At 46.4% G+C, this 22,374-nt stretch overlaps 1 protein-coding gene across 3 annotated transcripts in view; it reads left to right on the top strand.

The window, feature by feature from the left end:
- Nucleotides 1-22,374, top strand: part of PNCK (pregnancy up-regulated nonubiquitous CaM kinase) — a 223,459-nt gene that overhangs the window by 176,275 nt on the left and 24,810 nt on the right. For all 3 annotated transcript variants that reach the window (XM_069209409.1, XM_069209411.1, XM_069209410.1), the window contains 3 exons: nt 10,416-10,539; nt 16,534-16,609; nt 16,743-16,855. In XM_069209409.1, the coding sequence (XP_069065510.1) occupies nt 10,416-10,539; nt 16,534-16,609; nt 16,743-16,855 (313 nt within the window). The remainder of the gene's footprint in view (nt 1-10,415; nt 10,540-16,533; nt 16,610-16,742; nt 16,856-22,374) is intronic.

The raw sequence follows: 22,374 nt of genomic DNA, 5'->3' as shown, positions 1-22,374 counted from the left end.
CCCCTGCAACCGCAGGCACCAAAAAGCTGCATTACCGGTCCCTTGGGTCTCCTCTCAGCACGACGAGCGAGGTCCCTCGAATCCAGCGACTCTGTCCAAGTGACCCCCACAGTCCAGTGACTCTTCAGTCCAAGTTTGGTGGAGGTAAGTCCTTGCCTCACCTCGCTGGGCTGCATTGCTGGGAACCGCGACTTTGCAGCTACTCCGGCCCCTGTGCACTTCCTGCGGAAATCCTTTGTGCACAGCCAAGCCTGGGTCCACGGCACTCTAACCTGTATTGCACGACTTTCTAAGTTGGTCTCCGGCGACGTGGGACTCCTTTGTGCAACTTCGGCGAGCACCATTTCACGCATCCTCATAGTGCCTGTTTCTGGCACTTCTGTGGGTGCTACCTGCTTCAGTGAGGATTATTTGTCTTGCTCGACGTCCCCTCTCTCTTCAGGTCCAATTTGCGACCTCCTGGTCCCTCCTGGGCCCCAGCAGCGTCCAAAAACGCTAAACGCACGATTTGCGCCTAGCAAGGCTTGTTGGCGTTCTTCCGGCGGGAAAACACTTCTGCACGACTCTCCAAGGCGAGAGGGATCCGTCCACCAAAGGGGAAGTCTCTAGCCCTTTTCGTTCCTGCAGAAACCTCAGCTTCTTCTGTCCAGTCGAAGCTTCTTTGCACCCGCAGCTGGCATTTCCTGGGCATCTGCCCATCTCCGACTTGCTTGTGACTTTTGGACTTGGTCCCCTTGTTCCACAGGTACCCTAGATTGGAAATCCACAGTTGTTTCATTGCTGGTTTGTGTCTTTCCTGCATTATTCCTCTAACACGACTATTTTGTCCTTAGGGGAACTTTAGTGCACTTTGCACTCACTTTTCAGGGTCTTGGGGAGGGTTATTTTGCTAACTCTCACTATTTTCTAATAGTCCAAGCGACCCTCTACAAGGTCACATAGGTTTGGGGTCCATTCGTGGTTCGCATTCCACTTTTGGAGTATATGGTTTGTGTTGCCCCTATCCCTATGTTTCCCCATTGCATCCTATTGTAACTATACATTGTTTGCCCTGTTTTCTAAGACTATACTGCATATTTTTGCTATTGTGTATATATATCTTGTGTATATTTCCTATCCTCTCACTGAGGGTACACTCTAAGATACTTTGGCATATTGTCATAAAAATAAAGTACCTTTATTTTTAGTATAACTGTGTATTGTGTTTTCTTATGATATTGTGCATATGACACTAAGTGGTACTGTAGTAGCTTCACACGTCTCCTAGTTCAGCCTAAGCTGCTCTGCTAAGCTACCATTATCTATCAGCCTAAGCTGCTAGACACCCTATACACTAATAAGGGATAACTGGGCCTGGTGCAAGGTGCAAGTACCCCTTGGTACTCACTACAAGCCAGTCCAGCCTCCTACAGTCTTGCTCAAGGTATGGCATGTACGTTGTTGCTTCCCTTCGGCCTTTAAACTCTTCGTAGTGAAACGGTGTGGGCATCACTTTGTACCAACTGGTGATGACCATCACTTTGGATTTTGACATGATGTTGAAAAAACCTATGGAATGTAAAGAAACCTGAAAAATCCACAGTTTGACTTTCATATGACCAAAGACCCAATAAACCAGCATGGGCAATGTCAATAGGTCTTGCCTTTGGGACCTATTGAATTTGTCAATAGTTTTCAGCCATGCTGTAAAGCATCCCCAATGCTATGCAGGAAGGCTGATGGAAAAAGACAAAAAAAAAAATGGCGCTGTGACGTGACGGCACGTCATTTCCAAGGTGCACGCACCACGCATGTGAGGAGCCCGCAGGAGGGGAGGATGTCCCTTGCAGAAAGGGGGTTGTGTGGTCCCTGGAGTTTTGGGAGTCTCACAAACTTACCACAGTAACTCATTGTAGTATGTGGGCATGAGCAGGGATCCTGGCACAGTGACCCATGCCACAGTCAGTCTTCAGTGGAGGGTGAAGATCATCCCGACCCAGTGAGGAAGGTGAATGCCCCAGTTGTTGCCAGCTCCCAGTGTTACTGCCTGCACCCCATTATCTGTTAAGATATGAAGCACAGAAGTGCAGAGAAGCGGGGGCACCCTGGGTAGTGCCCAACCAGTGTGACTGACTCTTGGTACGTGTGCACAATTCACACTGGCATTGACTATTAGTTCAACATTTCCCACGCATGCCACGTGGTTAGCAGCGGATGTAGATATTGGGCTCTAACCCTGCTTGTCCACTTGTCTCATGCTGGTGGTAAATTGTGGTGGAGGGGCAGAGGTACTGAGCTGCCACCTGCTGTCATTCTCTAAAATAAGACACCATGAAGATTCAAGGTGCTTGCCATCTTTTTATGGGAGGGGGAACGTGCCAAAACAACAGACTGAAGAACTGCAAAGACCCTCATGCATGAAGAGGGCACATGACCCCCAGTGTTTAGGGGCGTACCCACAGGTGACATCCACTTCTCTCTCCCTCCAACCATGCCAGCTCAGGACCACAACTCTACAAAAAATCTCAGATTTCACAACCTGGTGCTCTCAACAACTAAGCAGAATATAGCTCAATAAGTATCTAAAAGGGACCTTCAGCGCTGTTCAAAGCTCCCAGCGTACTGAAAACCATAAACCGTGCACCTGTCTCTCGCACGCCATCATCCACCGCGCTGCCATGCGCTGCGTTGCATAACACGATAGCCACACTTTGGTGGCTGTCATGCATGGCCGGAAATACTTCCCACATAGGATCAAAACAAAGACAACATCCTTCCAAGCACAGACTCTGCATGCCGCAGGGTGCTACCCATGTAGGCAATCGCTTCAGCTCTCCACTTAGGGGTAGTAGGCGCTATGTAAATGCTTCAAAGCAACACAAAAGAATATAATGCAATACAACAGTGTGTTCATGTGCGGTGGAAGGCCATTTGCAAAAGTTAACTAGTCATTTTTTAGGTCGAGCATAGCAGCTTGTTAGTTGCATATTTCTGTTTTGGTCTTTAAACTGGTACTGAAGTGAGATATTTGACCAGACAATATTCCCATGCGTAAAACTGACAAAATAATGAAGTAATGCTATAAAAAAATCTGCTGCATTACGCCGCATAATTTTCCTTTTCTTGCTGCATAATTTAGTGCTCCCCTGCCGCATAGTGCCGGTGGCCCTGTCTATAGGACAAGACTGGTCCAACAGATCGGTGTGTGGCCCGGTGTTTCTGGCTGTTTGTGGCCCGTTGGGCCAGTTTTACTGATGCGTTCCCTAATATTAAAACAAACATTGGCTGCAGCAAGCACAAATCCATGCAGTCTTCCATACTTTACAAAACACATATACAGCTCTCTTTACAAGTTCCCAACTGCACTCTTCGGCAAACGTGGGAGACTCTTCCCTCTCTGATGCACTGAAGGCAGACACTTTTAACTAGTTGTCTGGGCACATGTTCTGTCTCAACCTGCCCTGCCGGTGAGGCCGGCACGCAGAAGAATGGATGGGGTACTTTGCGAGTCCAGACTCCCCAAGACTATTACCCCAAGATAACTCTTCAGCAACAAATATTGGACATTGCCTTCCCACCCCATGATTTATACCAAACTAACTATAATGTTTCCTCTGTTGATGGCATGACCAAAGGAGTGGCAGGGACTTGGTCACTTCATCCACTCACCCTACAATCATGGAGGTCATTTAGAGGTCGCCAGGGGTCTCGGCTGCGACCCCTGCTTGCCCGTTGCGACCCCTGGTACTGCCTTTGCGACCCCGGCCCCAAAGGTGGCAAAATCAGTGCCATGCACAGAGGGGCAGCTGCTCCTTAGGGAGTCAGTTCGAGCCTCCACTCTTTGTTTTCTTATATTTCTTATTACCGTAACAGTGAATGACAACATATTATTCACTATTAGTGTGATAACATGGGGTACAGTTAGCTGGAATATGCCCTTCCACTGTATCTGAGGTAAATAAAAAATGCTTTTAAATGTATGTGGTGTGCGAGCTTGCAGGTGAGAGTGTGTTCATGTGAGAATGTATGTTTGAATTTATGTGTATGTGTAAGTTAATTTGTGTGAGTGAAAGAAGTCGAGGTCAAAGGGCAGGTGATGTCACTTCCGCTACCCCCAGCATTCCGGTGAATTGACTTTCATGCCCACAACCTACTCCCCAAAAGTGTAAATGACTGAAACACAAAATGTGTTTTTTCTGCTTTAATCGACTATGGTGGCTGTGTGTGTGTGTGTGTGTGTGAGAGAGAGAGAGAGAGAGAGAGAGAGAGAGAGAGAGAGAGAGAGAGAGAGAGAGAGAGAGAGAGACTGCTCCTAAGGTGGGATGCCATGGGCCAACACTGCCCTCTAGCGGCGATCCTTACATTCTGTTCTTGCGTGGGAAGTCTCCTTCGAGTGATTCTCAGGGTCCAGGAAGTGTGCAGCTCACTGCCGAGCGTTTCACACGCTCCTGGATTCCCGCGAGACTGTGGGGAGAGTTAATGCAATGGGGAGAGGTTGTGGGAGAAGACGTGGAGAACACGCATGTCAACAATTCGACACTAGAAAGAGAGAGTTGAAAAAAAAAAAGAAATTTGGGGGCCCCATTTCCCTTCTCACATACATTGAAGCAAAGGCAATTTTAGAGGGAGTCAGCTAAAATAAATCTAGGGGCGCATTTATGAGGGGTTTGCACCATCTTTGCACCACGCAGCGTGCTACATGCTTGGCACTAACTCCTAAGTCATAATTTTGCAGCCACGTAAAGCCACTTTGCGTACCTTTGAATGGCTTCAAAAATATGGAGTAACGCAACACAGCACAAATCACTGCGCTGCCTTATTCTGCGTCAGGGAGGCGTTCCATGGGCGTTGTGTGACTGTTCCACTGCAACTCCCATGGTTTTTGATGCACTCTCAGATTTACCAACCCTGGTAAACCTGGGAATTTTCCCAAAAACCCTACACCTCTCCAGGTGAGGCTTAATGAGGAGAAATCTCTTTATTTCACCTGTTTTTTTGTGCAGGAAGGTGCCAATTCCTGCGCAAACACAATCCTGCGTGGATCACAGGCACCTTGCACCATGGTGCATGGGTGCCTGTGTTGGCGGGCGAGGCAGCCCATTGTGCACCAGTGAATGGGAAAAGGGCAAGAACGTGTCTCATTGGATAAATATGGTGCATTCCTGCCCTTTCCCTGAGGCACAGGGCAGCACTGCAACTGGGCTTGCTGCGCTGCCCGGCACCACAAAGCCCAGAAATATGTGCCCTAGAATGGCTTTAAAATTCGGGAGTCTCCTACCTGAATTAGTTCTGTGGGCAGCAATGGCACAACAAAGTGAAATTCATGGACTAGAGGGGAAACTGAAACTGATCTTTCAACATGAAACATAATTTCAGAATATGACCAGACATTGAAGTGGGTGGGATCGGAGGATTAAAACGTGCCCATACTTTTTTAATTTATGAAAAACCATTTTCCCTACTTTTTGTGAAATGAGAACCATCCCAGGATGCTTAGTTCCAATAATGTAAATGATTCAACTCACGTGTCAATCAGGGAGTCTCCTGTGCTGTGAAACCAAAGGCAGGCAGATAGATAAACAAGCCTTCCTGCTGGGGTGCATGCTTGTCTGGAAGAAATGCAAATGTGTGCAGCTGGTTAATCTGAAAATGTAAATGATGCTTGGGAGCCAGTACTGGCTTTAATTGATGGAATCTTTTGAAGCTTTGTGATTATAAAGATTTAGGGCTTAATTAGGCGTGTTGCAGTCCTCAGACAACCACAATCATGGTGGCTGTCAGACCGCAGCAGTTGCGGCAGTCTGACCGCCACATTACGAGGTTGGCGGGCGGCCCTCTAACCTACTGCCATATCCGCTGGGATCAGAGATCTGACAGGCTGACGGCGGTGCAGGTTGGAATCAGTCATGGCGGTGCTAAACTAAGCGCCGTTCTGCTGATTACAACCTGGTTCTCTGCTAGCCATTTCATGGTGCACGTGCAGGGGACACTGCCCATGCCCGTGGAATGGGCGGTGCAGGGGCCCCCCTGCCCAGCACCCTCATAATGCACACTTTCTGCTATACAGACAGTGCGCATTACGAGGGTACTGGTGCCCACTGCAGGCAGCAGCATTGCTGCTGGATCGATTACGAGCCGGCGACAATACTGCTGCCACGTTCCCGCTGAGCTGACCGGTTGAAACCTCAGCTTCCGCCAGTCAGCCCAGCAGGAAAGTCTCAATGGGGACAGAGGGGAGGTAGACAGCACGGTGGCAACCACCCCCTCGGGAGGTTGTCACATGGGTGTTCCCATCCACCAAACTCATAATCAGGCCCTTATTCTTTTTAACTAGTAGTGCAAGGTAGTTACCAGCTGAGCTGTAAAGTGTGTGCTTTTAAGGGAGTTATATAATAAAATGGCATTACGCACAGTCTGGTCATTAACAAAATTAATAAATTTTGTCTTTAACGTTTTTGCACATTTTTGCATTCTCTCTTATACTGTGCGCAATGCAGATTTAAAATAATGACACATATTCACAGTGCTTTTTGTCACAGCTGTAACGTCTTAGCACTAAAAATACACTAGTCACTAATCTCCTCTGCACCAACCAAGATTTAATTCTGTGTCTCTCTGGTTCCACACAGACCTCTGTAGTGCATTACCTAATAAAGGTTTCATACTGCACTATAGCGCATTAACTTAACCTTTTCATTATTTTTTATTTCAGCTGCAAATTATTTTATATGTAGGTACATGAAGGGGAAAGACCAAAAAAACATACAGAATATTTCATTTTGTCACCTCACGTTTGACCCCGGCCCCACGCTCACTGTCCTCGCCCCCAATTCATGAAGCATCACAGATCCCATACTTTTTTAAATGCACTTTGACCGCTGAATGTGACGTATAGTCCTGCAAGGCCTTGTCTGGAGCCGACGCCTGGGGCGTCAGAACCACTTCCCCCGCTGTATGCCGCATGGGAGATTTCTATTTTATCCAATGTGGTTTAGCCAACATGGCGGAAGTGCTTTCATCGAAACTGCTCAATGCCGCCCGAACCCAATGCACTCCCTCCCACCGACCCCTCATGAAAGCAGAGCAGGGGGTTTATTTTTTAAAACAATTTATCGCTATCCCTAACAGTTTTTTTTTTTTTTTAATAACAATACTGACCATTTGTCCATGGGTTGAAAGTATTTAGGGCTTGGTGCTGGTGCATGAAGTTTTGTAAAAAACTGTGTCTAGAAATTGTATTTAGAGAACGCTTACTACCCCTGATGAGGCGTTGAAGCACTGTGGCGAGTAGCACGCTACTCCGGAACCCAAGATTAGAGTTAGGTAGTTAGCAGATTAGTAACATGTGCCTCCTTTTTCCCCATGTGGATTAGTCCTGGTAAGTTTCCTACGTTTGTGCCCTCGGGTTCTCGTGCTTTTAGTAGTGTTTGAGTAAGGCTCGAGCAATGGAAGTGGATTACAAAAGGGAAGTTTGAGTTGTTATTGGGATTAGTTGGGTGAAAGGGCTAAAAAGGAGGGGGGGGTTTGAAAGGATGTTTGGGGGTTCATAGTAATCAGAAAGGTTTCGGGTGAATGAGAGAGAGGAGGGATGGGACAAAGGTTGAAATGAATTGACCTTTTAAAGAAATAACTGAAAGTAACATCTACATGTATGGAGACGGACTCACACACCTAAATATGTACTGACATTCATGTATGCAGATACATATATACACTGGACAGTTCCTTCGTAACACGCGCATTCTGCCTCAATTTTCTTTAATAATCTATAATTTGGAAATACTTTTGAAGCAATGTTTTCATTTAATCACTTATTTAAGTTTATATTTCATAGTGGAAACTGCAGACTTTTGCAAATTTTCCAAGTGTTTTTTTTAATGAACTTTGACTTAAAAGTATAAGCCAAGTTGTAAAAGGCTCGCTATGCGGTATCCCTAGCTGGGAGTTCTCTGTGTTTTTCCTGCCTGGGACAGCCAAGCCATGCATGATGTTTCAGGGCAGTAAAAAAACAGCATGAACGCCATTGGAAGGGCTCTTCTAATTAGGACAGTTTCACTGGTGTCAATGAAGCCCTTGGTCTTTGATCTGACAGAGCTGCTGGCTTCCCCAAGCATTCTGGTATCCGTAGTGTTCTCAAATACTGTTCAAATGCTGATAGGCTCGTAGTCCAAGCACAGTCACTGTGAAGTTCTCTGACAGTTTTCCAAGTTTCTGCAGTCATTCTTCTTGTTAATTATCAGAGAAGAGTCAATACAGTTTCGTAAACAGTCAGGTAACATGACGCCTATCTAAAGGGCTCGGAGAACTAGCATTTATTTTTGAATTTGGCAGCAATCTCTTGACATATTGACACTTTCAGGGTGATTTAAATCCTGGCAGCCTACCAAGATGACAAAGGACTGTCTACCACATTTAAAGATCCTCACATATTTGGCAGGGATCACTATGCCCACAGCTTATATGTTGACGCACTGTAGGCACAGCTGAAAAGCTGAGTGCGTGCTGTGTCTGTTTTTTATGCATGATCCACATTTCATTTTGCTTTTGAGGAACAATCCTGCAAAGCAGAAGTTTGTTTATGAAAAGCAAAATAACAATGGCCCTGACACAAAGGTTGTTTTTTCCCTGCATGTCTGGCCCATTGTTTGTTTTTTCTGCCCAGGTCTGTCATGCCGTGAGTGGTAGACGCGAGCAGTGAAGCCAGCCTCACCCTGTGTAGGTCGCTCTGCACTAGAGTGAGGCTGATGCTGTTATACGGTTCCTACAAATTAAGTAGGACTGTGTATTAGAGGAACAAAACTTCATAATGTAGAGGTGTAGGTCCTGGTTTAGAGTTTGGCGGACAGGATACTCAGTCACAAACATGACTGATATTCTGTCCGCTGTATAACTATTTGCACAGGATATAATGGAATTGCAATGCGGCGAATGGGATATCCGTCACGTTTGTGACAGAGTAACCCATCCACCAAACCCTAGGGGCCCCTGGTCTACCTGTATCATCAGTAAATGTTAGTTTATTTTGGCCAGCTCACAGTACCGCAGCTAAAACCCTTATCCTTTCAAGGTGATAGATATTGCCAGTAACCTCAAACATGACCACTCCGATTCCCAAGGAATTCAAGGAAACAGATCTCACCCTTTTGTTGTCACTTTTGCCTGCCCAAAGTGTCACAAGAAAAGGTAGGAAAATGCAGATTCAAATATTTATTGAAAAGATCTTGCCCTTGTAAATAAAACATGAGCTGCGATTATTAAGCAGATGAGACACATCACTGTGAAGGTATTACTAGAATGGTAAACGACACAAAACAAGTCAACCATGGTAATTGTTCATGATGTTACTCCCACCTGTCGCCAGCACATAAACACTAGAGAGAGCATAGTGGGAGTACCTTTCTGCCAGACCTGGTGGAACGATCTAGCCTAATACCTTAGCACTAGGTGTCAGGAAGCAGGCCTTAGTGCTTTAGCGGATGCACCCGCCTAGTTGTGCAGCCTGAACATTTCTCTTGCATGGCTATCTTCCTTCTCAGGATGAAGGTCGGGGTCTGCAGGGCTGCATCTCAGTCACAGCTCATGATGTTCCATGATGAAATCAGCTTGAAATGCCTCTCACTCAGTTCAGCATGGCTGCATTTTAAATAAAACATTCTCCTTATCGCACTGTGCCAGAGGTGCAGAACAGCATCTTTAGTTAAACTGGAGGGAAAGAGTTTCCTACGAGAATAAAAATATAAGAAGGGCATTGTGTTTTAAATGTGTGACCATCAAACTAATTGTACAGACTACAGGGTGACAGTGCCTACCAGGAATACATGCGTGTATGGCACAGTCTCATGTCCAGGGAAAACCATGTGCAAACCACCATTTAAAAGAAGCTGCTAAATTAAAAACCAAAACTGAAATGGAGGATATATGTAATCCCTACAACAATGCTACTGTGAACTGATATTCCTGTGGGGTATGGACCACTGGCCAAGGGATTTTGCATGCAGTGGAAGTTTATTCTACCTCTGAATGCCTCCATTCCTCCCTGTTGACATAAATGCTGTCTCCCAAAGAATTCTGAACCTAAAACATCTTTCATTCCTTCCCTTTCTGCCCCACTGTTTTATTCCTTTAACAGTTGTTTTCTTTATTTCCTGTGTACAGTAGCCCATCAAAATCAGGTTTATTGCAGCATCAGTCACTAAAATAGCTTAGCTAGGTGTTGCAGGAATGTGTGTACGACGTGCAGGTCCCAAGTTCCCATAGTGACATGGCTGACTTTGCCCTTCAGCCTTCCAGCATCAGTAAGGATGCTCAGTTGAGTGATAGAAACAGTTATTTACAGAGTTACAAAGCAGGACGTTTGTAAGTGCTGTATACAAACATAAGGTGTGCTCTATAAATATCTATAATTGTAAGTATGTCCCTTCTTGTCACCCCCACAGCCTGAGAACCTCCTGTACGCCACCCCGTTCGAGGACTCCAAGATCATGATCAGTGACTTCGGCCTCTCCAAGTTTGAAGACGGCGGGGTGATGGCCACAGCCTGTGGGACACCAGGCTATGTGGGTGAGTTATCCTGGCGCTGCGTCTTCGGGTGCACGCCATGGTGGGACCAGAGGCGTCTTGGTAAAGCCAGGAGAACGGTCACTGAATGTGGGACATGTATGGCTAGAGTGTTACTGAAACTCATCACCACAAACTATGAATGAATTGACAATAAAACCCCCATCACTGGTCCTGTGTGAATCCCAATTTGACCATCAATGGCGTCTTACAGCAGTGTCAGAGATAGCTTGTTCTTGGTGATACACTAGAAATGTCAGCTTCTGAAACTGGTGAAATTCGTGGGATTGGGCTGTAGGAGGCGTTTACCCGAAGAATCAGGTCCAGCATTCTTGACTGTTGTGGTAATTGTCCCCCTGCTTTATTACTCATTCCAGGATGCAGGAGTACTGCTGTGGTGTTCGTAAGGGACCAGTGATTGGGACCTGAGTGTACTCCTCCAGCGATGACCAGTCAGCGGTCTCCCCGGCTCTAATTCGGGGGCAGAACCACGTGTTTACTGGGACAGGATCCTAAAACTAAGCTCCCCTTTAGTCCATAACCTAGACCCCACCCGGTTAAACGTCTCCCACCTGTAACCCTAAACACCGTAAATTCAGAACCCTGCACCCAAACAACTTTAGGACCTCCATGTAATACCTTATCTAACCCCCCAAACCATGAGACCTAAGTCCCTTACCATAAGCTCATCAGACCTTTCCAAGGTAAACTATCAGAAGTCTGGATCATCGTCTTGCAGTTAAGAAAGATTGAAGGAAGTAATGCATGAAAATTATATTTCTAGAGGGAAACAATTACCCATGTTTATCACACTTTGGTAAAAGCATGTAAAAAGACATTTGATGACCTTGTGCGAGAGCAACAGCTGAAGAAGACATGCATGGTTACGAGTCTCTGGGTTCAAGCTGGAGGTACAATCGACAGACCTTAATATGTCCACTGCTGCAGCAAACACGCTGCTGCCTGTTAGGTCCATCAGTGGACGATCACTGCAGAAAGTGAAGAAGTACACCGACACTGCCAAAGGTACGGAAGCTCTCCGGTGCAGTGGACCTTAGGAGAATCTGTGCAAAGGAGAAGCCCTTCAGCAAGGGGAGGATCACAGCCAGTCACCCGTCAGGCCAGCTTTGTGCCTCAAACACGATCAGATAGCACACCACCTCAGTGGCAATACCCAAGTGCAGCTAGGCAGCCCTTTTCAGGCAAGATGATGAGGCGCCCTCCATGAGGAGCACAGCATTCAAACGAGTGACTTATTACCAGGTCCCTCACTACACTCAACAACAGTAGGGTGCAGAATCGAAGGGTTCCTCAAAGAATGTGAATAATCACCTCCGACAAAGGGGCTCTAAACATAATGCAGCATGGATAGTGTTTAGAACTATTAAAAACCACAGGAAGCATAAGACGAAAGACAAGGTCTTGCAACAAAGACAAGACACTTCGACTACTACACGAGGTCAAAGACCTCCTAAACAAACATGCAAATAAATAGGGGGGGTGAAATATTCCAATCTGTGGAATTTTGGCCACTCCGCCTTACTCTTTAACACGTAGTTCTGGGCAAATTCCATCAATGAATGTGTAGCAGAATTTGTCTCTCAAGAGGCTCCAAAATATGTCAGCTGGCGAGATTTGGCATCACCTTGCATGATTTTCTAATGTGAGTGATCACTGACTTCACAAGCGGTCACGGTCAGATTTTCTACTCGAGTAGCAGCAAAATCAACTCAAATGGCTGGGCCTTCCTGCACATGGTACAGCTGGTGCTGATTTTCAGCACAGCGGCACTAAATTGCAGCGAAAGCTGCATATTTTCTGCCTGTTGGTGGAATTCCGTGAAATCTTGTGGAGTTTTTCTGTAACTCTACGGAATTCCATGGTGTGAAACTCCACCAGTTCCGCCCACCCCTACAAATAAAGGGGTACTAAAAGGACAGGAAAATCCATGTGGTGTACTCAGTTTAATTCCTAGTACCAAAGCCGGAAAACCCTCTTAGGTCCATTCTTGAACTTCATGTCTTAAACAAATGTATACAAATTCAAAAGTTCATGTTGGTCACTCTATAAGAGGTCATGTCGTGCCTGCGGAAGAGAGATTATGGCAACTGTAGACCTCAAGGATGCTCTAAGACTCCCTACATGTGCTGATGAAGAATAAAAATAACCTGCTCCTGAGGTCCTTTGTGGACAATGTACATTTCCAGTTCAGGGTTCTTCCTTTTGGGATAAAGTTTGCACTGGGGGTTTTGCACAAAGTGCCTCACTGTGATGGCACGCATTTGAGAAGACAGGTGATACAGATACATGCCTACCCCCTCCCTAGATAACCGTTTATTAGAGGGGAGATCATTTAAACTGTGCCAAGAGAGCACAAATATTGTCATATAGACAGTCTACAGAATGGGGTTCTCCCTAAACCAGCCATCGATGATGCTACAAATGGAAATTGCAGTCTTGGTGGCAAGACTGAACTCAAACGAGACAAAAGGCTTCCCAAGCTGCAAAAAAAACCTGCACTGACAATGCAAATGCTTCTTTACCAGAAGGGACGGTCTCTGACAGTGAGTATATAGGTGAAAATAACAGATGTGATGGCATCATGCATACCTCTAATACAACATGAAAGTTTACACATGAACAGAGTGGCGTGGGGAGAAACTAGCTGAAAACATCACAGATGGTGACTAGAAGGGGGCTTGCATGCTGATAAATGAGAATGAGTTCCCCGGAACTACAACGTTAAAAATGATCCATTTCAATGACATTCATCGTACGTACCTTACCCCTATTAAGCTGAGTAGAATTTATCCACCTGAACCGGCCAACTATCCGCGATGTGGGTTGGGAGAGCCACTTTCTTGCATCTTGCATGGGTGTGCCACGGAATCTTAGCCTATTGGCAGGAGGTGGTGTGCCACAACTGCAGACAGCCATTGGCCTGGAGTTTGACTCGTCATGGCGGTCATGCTTGCTAGGATTAATACCAAAATCTAATCAAATAATGCAGTTCAAGATCTTTCATCAGCACTGCTATTAGCAAACAGATGGACAGCCATGGAATGGTAGGGGACCAGAAGCCCTGCAATGTCTCTTTCGGTTAAGGACATGACTGAGTGGATGTTCGGTGAAGAAAAGCCTACCAGACTGTCGGGGAAGATAGAGTGACTGATGACCTGGCCAGCAGAGCCTAAATTCTGGAGGTGTTTGAGGGAGTGGGAAGCAAGGTGTATGACTGGATGCACAATCACAGAGCTCAGATGATGGATTGTAGGCTTCTACCGCTATGGCAGGGATCAGGGATGGAAAGATTAAGAGTGGTGAGCCAGGGAACTTCGGTAAACCCATGGACAATAAGGCAAGAAATGCTGCATATTCAATGTATGGCACAGGGGTGTAGGAAAAAATGGGATCAAGAACTGGTACTGAAAACTAGTGCATTCTGGATAAAGGAGCATGGAGGATGCACAACACTGCTTTCTATTTGTTTTATGTTAGGCTGTTTATCTTGTAAAATGTATAATGAGAAAATACATATTTAAAAAAAAAACAGATTACACTTGAGAACACTGCAGGAGTGCTTACAGTGTCAATGGTCACAAAATTCCAGGAATTGGGAAGGTCTAATGGTTATCACAGAGGTGGTTCTGAGGGAGATACAGTGGAGGGGCACAAAAGAAATTGAGCATGTCTTTTAAACATCCAAGACCCACAGCGACCATCACAACAGATACATCCCACACAAGCTGGAGGGCTGACATGAGGAAGCAAAACATCAGGGAGCTGTGGAGCCAGGAAGAGGCAGTCAAACACATAAACATACTTGAGCTCAAGGCAGTGTTCTTGGCACTGCAGGCCGTCCCTAAACATGTCACGGGAAAAACAATCCAGATTCAAATTAAAATTACAACCACAGTGTTTTACTTCATCAAACGGGGGAAACAAGGTCCCAGTTAGCACAGGATATAAATCTGCAAGAACAAGTTTCAAATGTGGACCATTTGCACACCCAGCTGTCAGCTGAAGAGTGCTAGCCATGGATTGGGTGCTCAGAGAGGGGCCACAAGGGATGGAAATAGCTCATCCATAACTTTTGCAGACAACGAGGATGTGCTAACAAAATCACATGCCAGACTGCTGCTCTACTAATTTTGTTTTTCTTTTAGAAAGCAATGTGGTGTCATGTGAAGTTCCCCAACTAGGATTTAAGTAGTTATTGTAGACGTGAACAAAGAGTTGACAGTATCTTTCAGAAGACTGGAATAACTTAAAAAGAGTAGTCTGAAAATTATAATTTCAGTGAATATGATCTGTTTAATCACCCACAGTGGCTATTTCATCAGACCCTAAGATGTGCATGGATTAAAGTATAATTACAAGGAATGAGCAACATGGTAAAATTGAAAATGGTACAATAGGGAGCTCACCACTCTTACATAATAATGTGAAGTCTGAGCTTGCAGAAGTGTCAGAGTGGGCGTACTGCTGTGCAGACAAAGGCAAAAACATAAGCTTTGGATGGCATAACCCAAGAGAAACTTGGCAAATGTGTTTACCCAGACTCCAGAAAGACAAAATAATGAAACTCAGTTGAATTACCCATATGATGGCAGAGTTGTAGCCACATTATAGTGATTTAAAGACCATCCAAAAGATAGACTTAACTGACATGGCCTCACCTATAGTACTTGCAAAAAATATAGTGGGATAAAAAAGTGTATGAGCAGATTTTGGAATGAACATACACAATGGGCGAAATATCAATCAGGACTAACAGGTAAGGATGGAATAATTGTTTGCATCCTTATTAATTGAAAGACATTCTCTAAGACTGACCTGAACTATGCATCTGGTGGTGAACTCTGATACGCAACTTCTACTATTGATGAGTTTTTACACAGGGCTATTCCACTGCAGCTGGGCTGGGCACTATGGGTGTGGTATTATTTAGTCTTCCTCCTGCCCAGTATTTATTAGATGACATGACCACAATCTGAAACATTTTGGAGGAGATGCAAAGATAAACTACAATATGTGCATCAGATTTCGAATACACTTTAAACAAAATATACAACTTTTCAGCACATGCCGAAATTGTTTTCACACGTATTGACAGGACAAGGTCCTAACCTATGTACCCACACATGTAATACAATATGCATCATATCTGGGTCTGCTTGACTACTACAACAGATTTCTTCCAAATGTGGCCAGAGGGCATATCCTCTATTTCATATGCTGGAAGCCAAGGCTCCTTGGAATATAACCATATGTTTAAGAGGAAGTTTCAGAGCTCTAATGCCATGCCCTAGACAGCCTGTGTGGTGGTGCACAACAATCAAGAAATCCATTGATTGTTCCATGCAGGCCTTGCTTGACCCGGTCAAATGAACAGCTGAAGTTTGAGTGTATTGGGCAGCTACCCAAAAAGGACATTCCCACGAACCATCATTGTGCGGGTGATAGAACCTTCTGTGTGCAAAGCCCCAAGCTACAGAAATCCCTCCATCTGCACCTATTTTTAGACACTCTTTATGAAATACTGATCACCAGTGATCAGAGACCAGTTTGCCATCAGTGGTATCAATTTAAGGAATCTAGAGCTTTGTTTATATGTTTATGCAGATATTTCTGAAGCGGGTATGCACCACCCATAGACACTGAAGTGATGTATATTCAGGTGATAAAAATATGCAAATAATAAGACATAAGGAGGAATAAATTACAGGAGCTAAGTAATCAAATTATGTTTTGTTACCTGTCATCCACTTTTATGTAAATGCATTTGGGAGCAACCTTGATGCAGCATGAGTGGCATGCCGGACAATTAAAATATATTAAATAATTGAGAAGATGTCCTTTGGTCCTTATGGTGTTGTAAGATTATGCAGACAATATTTTATAAACTCTCTTTGTCTCTCCCTCCCGCCTTGTATCCTGCTCCCGATCCCTCCATGTCCCTCTCTTTCATCGGGTGTCCATCTCTTCCTTTTTCAGCTCCTGAGCTCCTGGAACAGAAGGCCTACGGTAAAGCTGTGGATGTCTGGGCACTGGGCGTCATCTCTTACATTCTGTGGGTATCTAGCCACTCAATGGTCAACCTTCAGGAACAGTGTTTTTATATCAGTCATTCTTTGGGGTTGTGTCTTCGCAATCTGACATGGTGTATACCCTCATCATCCCTTTAACTCTCGCTCACCTTGCAGGCTCTGCGGTTACCCGCCGTTCTACGATGAGAATGATTCCGAACTCTTCAACCAGATCCTCAAGGCGGAATATGAGTTTGACTCGCCCTACTGGGATGACATCTCTGAGTCTGGTACGTACCGTTTCATAACAGGGGGACGTTTTCAGGCTTTTACGTTGTAACTAGAGCCAAGCCATGAAACAACCTGGGTCTTTTGAGTGAAGGAATCTTCTACATTCCCTTCACTGGTGGCCCTCGCAGGGCAGCACCTGCAGCATGTGCTGCACCTGTTCAAGGCAGGGCGCATCACAAAGGCGTTGAATGGAGTCCCTCTAAATCACACCAACCTCTCGGCCGATGATGAAATTAAGAAAAGAAGTGCCAAAGCAATCCTTTTTCTTTCTCAGTCACTCTTCGGACAACTTAACCTGCCACTACTCCCATTGTTAAGATGATGACTGTCTTTTCTTTTACCAAGGAGTGTTAATGTTAGCCCATTAGCAGGGGATGCTCATGCATTTGAAAGACAGCCTCTGCCCTCTCAACCCTGGGTGGTTTATTCCATGATTGCCTACAAGGAAAAAGACAAAGTCAGGGATGACTTCGTATTTTATTTTTTATTGCCCAAGTCTGCTGAGTGGCACTGTGATATTTGACAACATCAGCTCTTCCTGCTTTTCAGTCACCAACATGTTGCATTGTGGGGTTTGTAGTTTTGCTTTGAACATTGTTAATATGGGCCCAGCATGCAAAGGATTATTGGATAACATGTCAGACCTGGCTGAAAGTGTTCTGCTTGATATGGAACCATTTATCCGATATTTTAAAAATGTTACTGAATTGGCTAGTCCATTTTAAAAACTGTTTCACATATAAAATCAAAAGTAAACACTGTTCAAGGGCTTTGTAAGGGTTCACTCTTTCATTCTCATTATGCATTAAAACAACCACTGGCAATGCAAGTCATTTTGGGCCTCATTTAGAGTTTGATGGACGGGTTGCTCCGTCACAAGTGTGACGGATAACCCATCTGACATATTACATGTTTGTGATGGAGTAACACCCTCCGCCAAAACGTAAGTCAGGCCATCTGTCTTTTGTGTAGTGGAAGGTTTTATACTCAGTTTGACAACACAAGAAGGATTCGACATGGGCAGCAGCAGCACAACCTTCCCAACACTAACGACAGGTGGTGGCAGCACAAACATTGTGTGGTTGTCTCACACATACAGGACAGACACAACGCAGGTAGTTAACACACTGAAGAGGCGGTGAGAAGAGTGAAAGGACTGGTGACACCTCTCCATAAACAAACATTAAACATGCAAGAAGTAAAACACTCCTGGGGAGAACAGCGAAAACCCTTATGGAATTACCACACATTCAAGTGGTCACATAGGATGAAGAACCCTCACCTACCAAGCTTGGTATGCTACGTCAATGTGTTCTAGCTGTAGCATTGTGGACCACCTGCGAGTAGTACTGTCAATGGCTGCACAGTGTCCTAGTTATGCGTTCCCTACATCAATACATCTACATCTAGCATCGTGGACCACCAGCGAGTACTACTGTCAATGGCTGTACAGTGTCCTAGTTATGCGTTCCCTACATCAATACATCTACATCTAGCATCGTGGACCACCAGCGAGTACTACTGTCAATGGCTGTACAGTGTCCTAGTTATGCGTTCCCTACATCAATACATCTACATCTAGCATCGTGGACCACCTGCGAGTAGTACTGTCAATGGCTGTACAGTGTCCTAGTTATGCGTTCCCTACATCAATACATCTACATCTAGCATCGTGGACCACCAGCGAGTACTACTGTCAATGGCTGTACAGTGTCCTAGTTATGCGTTCCCTACATCAATACATCTACATCTAGCATCGTGGACCACCAGCGAGTACTACTGTCAATGGCTGTACAGTGTCCTAGTTATGCGTTCCCTACATCAATACATCTACATCTAGCATCGTGGACCACCAGCGAGTACTACTGTCAATGGCTGTACAGTGTCCTAGTTATGCGTTCCCTACATCAATACATCTACATCTAGCATCGTGGACCACCTGCGAGTAGTACTGTCAATGGCTGTACAGTGTCCTAGTTATGCGTTCCCTACATCAATACATCTACATCTAGCATTGTGGACCACCTGCGAGTAGTACTGTCAATGGCTGTACAGTGTCCTAGTTATGCGTTCCCTACATCAATACATCTACATCTAGCATCGTGGACCACCAGCGAGTACTACTGTCAATGGCTGTACAGTGTCCTAGTTATGCATTCCCTACATCAATACATCTACATCTAGCATCGTGGACCACCAGCGAGTACTACTGTCAATGGCTGTACAGTGTCCGAGTTATGGGTTCCCTACATCAATACATCTACATCTAGCATAGTGACCACCTAGGAGTAGTACTGTCAATGGCTGTACAGTGTCCTAGTTATGCGTTCCCTACATCAATACATCTACATCTAGCATTGTGGACCACCTGCGAGTAGTACTGTCAATGGCTGTACAGTGTCCGAGTTATGGGTTCCCTACATCAATACATCTACATCTAGCATCGTGGACCACCAGCGAGTACTACTGTCAATGGCTGCACAGTGTCCTAGTTATGCGTTCCCTACATCAATACATCTACATCTAGCATAGTGACCACCTGCGAGTAGTACTGTCAATGGCTGTACAGTGTCCTAGTTATGCGTTCCCTACATCAATACATCTACATCTAGCATAGTGACCACCTACGAGTAGTACTGTCAATGGCTGTACAGTGTCCGAGTTATGGGTTCCCTACATCAATACATCTACATCTAGCATCGTGGACCACCTGCGAGTAGTACTGTCAATGGCTGCACAGTGTCCTAGTTATGCGTTCCCTACATCAATACATCTACATCTAGCATCGTGGACCACCAGCGAGTACTACTGTCAATGGCTGTACAGTGTCCTAGTTATGCGTTCCCTACATCAATACATCTACATCTAGCATCGTGGACCACCAGCGAGTACTACTGTCAATGGCTGTACAGTGTCCTAGTTATGCGTTCCCTACATCAATACATCTACATCTAGCATCGTGGACCACCTGCGAGTAGTACTGTCAATGGCTGTACAGTGTCCGAGTTATGGGTTCCCTACATCAATACATCTACATCTAGCATAGTGACCACCTAGGAGTAGTACTGTCAATGGCTGTACAGTGTCCTAGTTATGGGTTCCCTACATCAATACATCTACATCTAGCATAGTGACCACCTACGAGGAGTACTGTCAATGGCTGTACAGTGTCCAAGTTATGGGTTCCCTAGATCAAATGTGTCTACATCTAGCATTGTGGACCACCAGCGAGTACTACTGTCAATGGCTGTACAGTGTCCTAGTTATGCGTTCCCTACATCAATACATCTACATCTAGCATCGTGGACCACCTGCAAGTAGTACTGTCAATGGTTGTACAGTGCCCCAGTTGTGGGTTCCCTACATCAATACATCTTCATCTAGCATCGAGACCACCTACAAGTAGTACTGTCACTGGCTGTACAGTGCCCCAGTTGTCCCTGATTCAGAGGGCATGTTATGCGAATGCATTCAATATATTCATGTTTTTTTAATAAGACAAGTCTGCTGGAGTCTGGTCCTCACTCTTCTGTTGTCCCTGGGGGGCAGTGAGGAGGATGCGGGCTCCACTGGAATCTGGTCCTCACTCTTCTGTTGTTCCTGGGGGCAGTGAGGAGGATGCTGGCTCCACTGGAGTCTGGTCCTCACTCTTCTGTTGTCCCTGGGGGGCAGGGAGGATGCTGCTCGCTCCACTGGAGTCTGGTTACTCACTCTTCTGTTGTCCCTGGGGGCAGTGAGGAGGATGCGGGCTCCTCTGGAGTCTGGTTCCTCACTCTTCTGTTGTCCCTGGGGGGCAGTGAGGAGGATGCTGGCTCCACTAGAGTCTGGTTCCTCATTCTTCTGTTGTCCCTGGGGGCAGTGAGGAGGATGCTGGCTCCACTGGAGTCTGGTCCTCACTCTTAAAGTTGTCCCTGTGAGCAGCGAGGAGGATGTAGGCTCCACTGGAATCTGGTTCCTCATTCTTCTGTTGTCCCTGGAGGGCAGTGAGGAGGATGCTGTCTCCACTGGAGTCCGCTCCTCACTCTTCTGTTGTCCCTGGGGGCAGTGAGGAGGATGCTGGCTCCGCTGGAGTCTGGTTCCTCACTCTTCTGTTGTCCCTGGGGGGCAGTGAGTAGGATGCTGGCTCCACTGGAGTCTGGTTCCTCACTCTTCTGTCGTCCCTGGGGGCGGTGAGGAGGATGCTCGCTCCTCTGGAGTCTGATCCTCACTCTTCTGTTGTCCAGTGGGGCTCAGTGAGGAGGATGCTGGCTCCACTAGAGTCTGGTTCCTCACTCTTCTGTTGTCTCTGGGGGGCAGTGAGGATGCTGCTCGCTCCACTGAAGTCTGGTACTCATTCTTCTGTTGTCCCTGGGGGGCAGTAAGGAGGATGCTGGCTCCACTGGAGTCTGGTTCCTCACTCTTCTGTTGTCTCTGGGGGGCAGTGAGGAGGATGCTGGCTCCGCTGGAGTCTGGTCCTCACTCTTCTGTTGTCCAGTGGGGCTCAGTGAGGAGGATGCTGGCTCCACTAGAGTCTGGTTCCTCACTCTTCTGTTGTCCCTGGGGGGCAGTGAGGATGCTGCTCGCTCCACTGGAGTCTGGTCCTCACTCTTCTGTTGTCCCTGGGGGGCAGTGAGGAGGATGCTGGCTCCACTGAAATCTGGTACTCATTCTTCTGTTGTCCCTGGGGGGCAGTAAGGAGGATGCTGGCTCCACTGGAGTCTGGTCCTCACTCTTCTGTTGTCCCTAGGGGCAGTGAGGAGGATGCTGGCTCCGCTGGAGTCTGGTTCCTCACTCTTCTGTTGTCCCTGGGGGACAGTGAGGAGGATGCTGGCTCCGCTGGAGTCTGGTCCTCACTCTTCTGTTGTCCAGTGGGGCTCAGTGAGGAGGAGGCAGGCTCCACTGGAGTCTGGTTCCTCACTCTTCTGTTGTCCCTGGGGGACATTGAGGATGCTGCTTGCTCAACTGGAGTCTGGTCCTCACTCTTCTGTTGTCCCTGGGGGGCAGTGAGGATGCTGCTCGCTCCACTGGAGTCTGGTCCTCACTCTTCTGTTGTCCAGTGGGGCTCAGTGAGGAGGATGCTGGCTCCACTGGAGTCTGGTCCTCACTCTTCTGATGTCCCTGTGGGGCAGTGAGGAGGATGCTGGCTGCACTGAAGTCTGGTACTCATTCTTCTGTTGTCCCTGGGGGGCAGTGAGGAGGATGCTGGCTCCACTGGAGTCTGGTTCCTCACTCTTCTGTTGTCCCTGGGGGCAGTTAGGGGGATGCTGGCTCCGCTGGAGTCTGGTCCTCATTCTTCTGTTGTGCAGTGGGGCTCAGTGAGGAGGATGCGGGCTCCACTGGAGTCTGGTTCCTCACTCTTCTGTTGTCACTGGGGCTCAGTGAGGAGGATGCTGGCTCCACTGGAGTCTGGTTCCTCACTCTTATGTTGTCCCTCGGGGGCAGTGAGGAGGATGCTGGCTCCACTGAAGTCTGGTACTCATTCTTCTGTTGTCCCTGGGGGGCAGTGAGGAGGATGCTGGCTCCACTGGAGTCTGGTTCC

The sequence above is a fragment of the Pleurodeles waltl genome, chromosome 10 (assembly GCF_031143425.1).
Source record: "Pleurodeles waltl isolate 20211129_DDA chromosome 10, aPleWal1.hap1.20221129, whole genome shotgun sequence".
NCBI classification, from domain to species: Eukaryota; Metazoa; Chordata; class Amphibia; order Caudata; family Salamandridae; genus Pleurodeles; species Pleurodeles waltl.
Note: the sequence above shows the minus strand (reverse complement) of the source record. Positions and strands in the feature narration are given on the sequence as shown.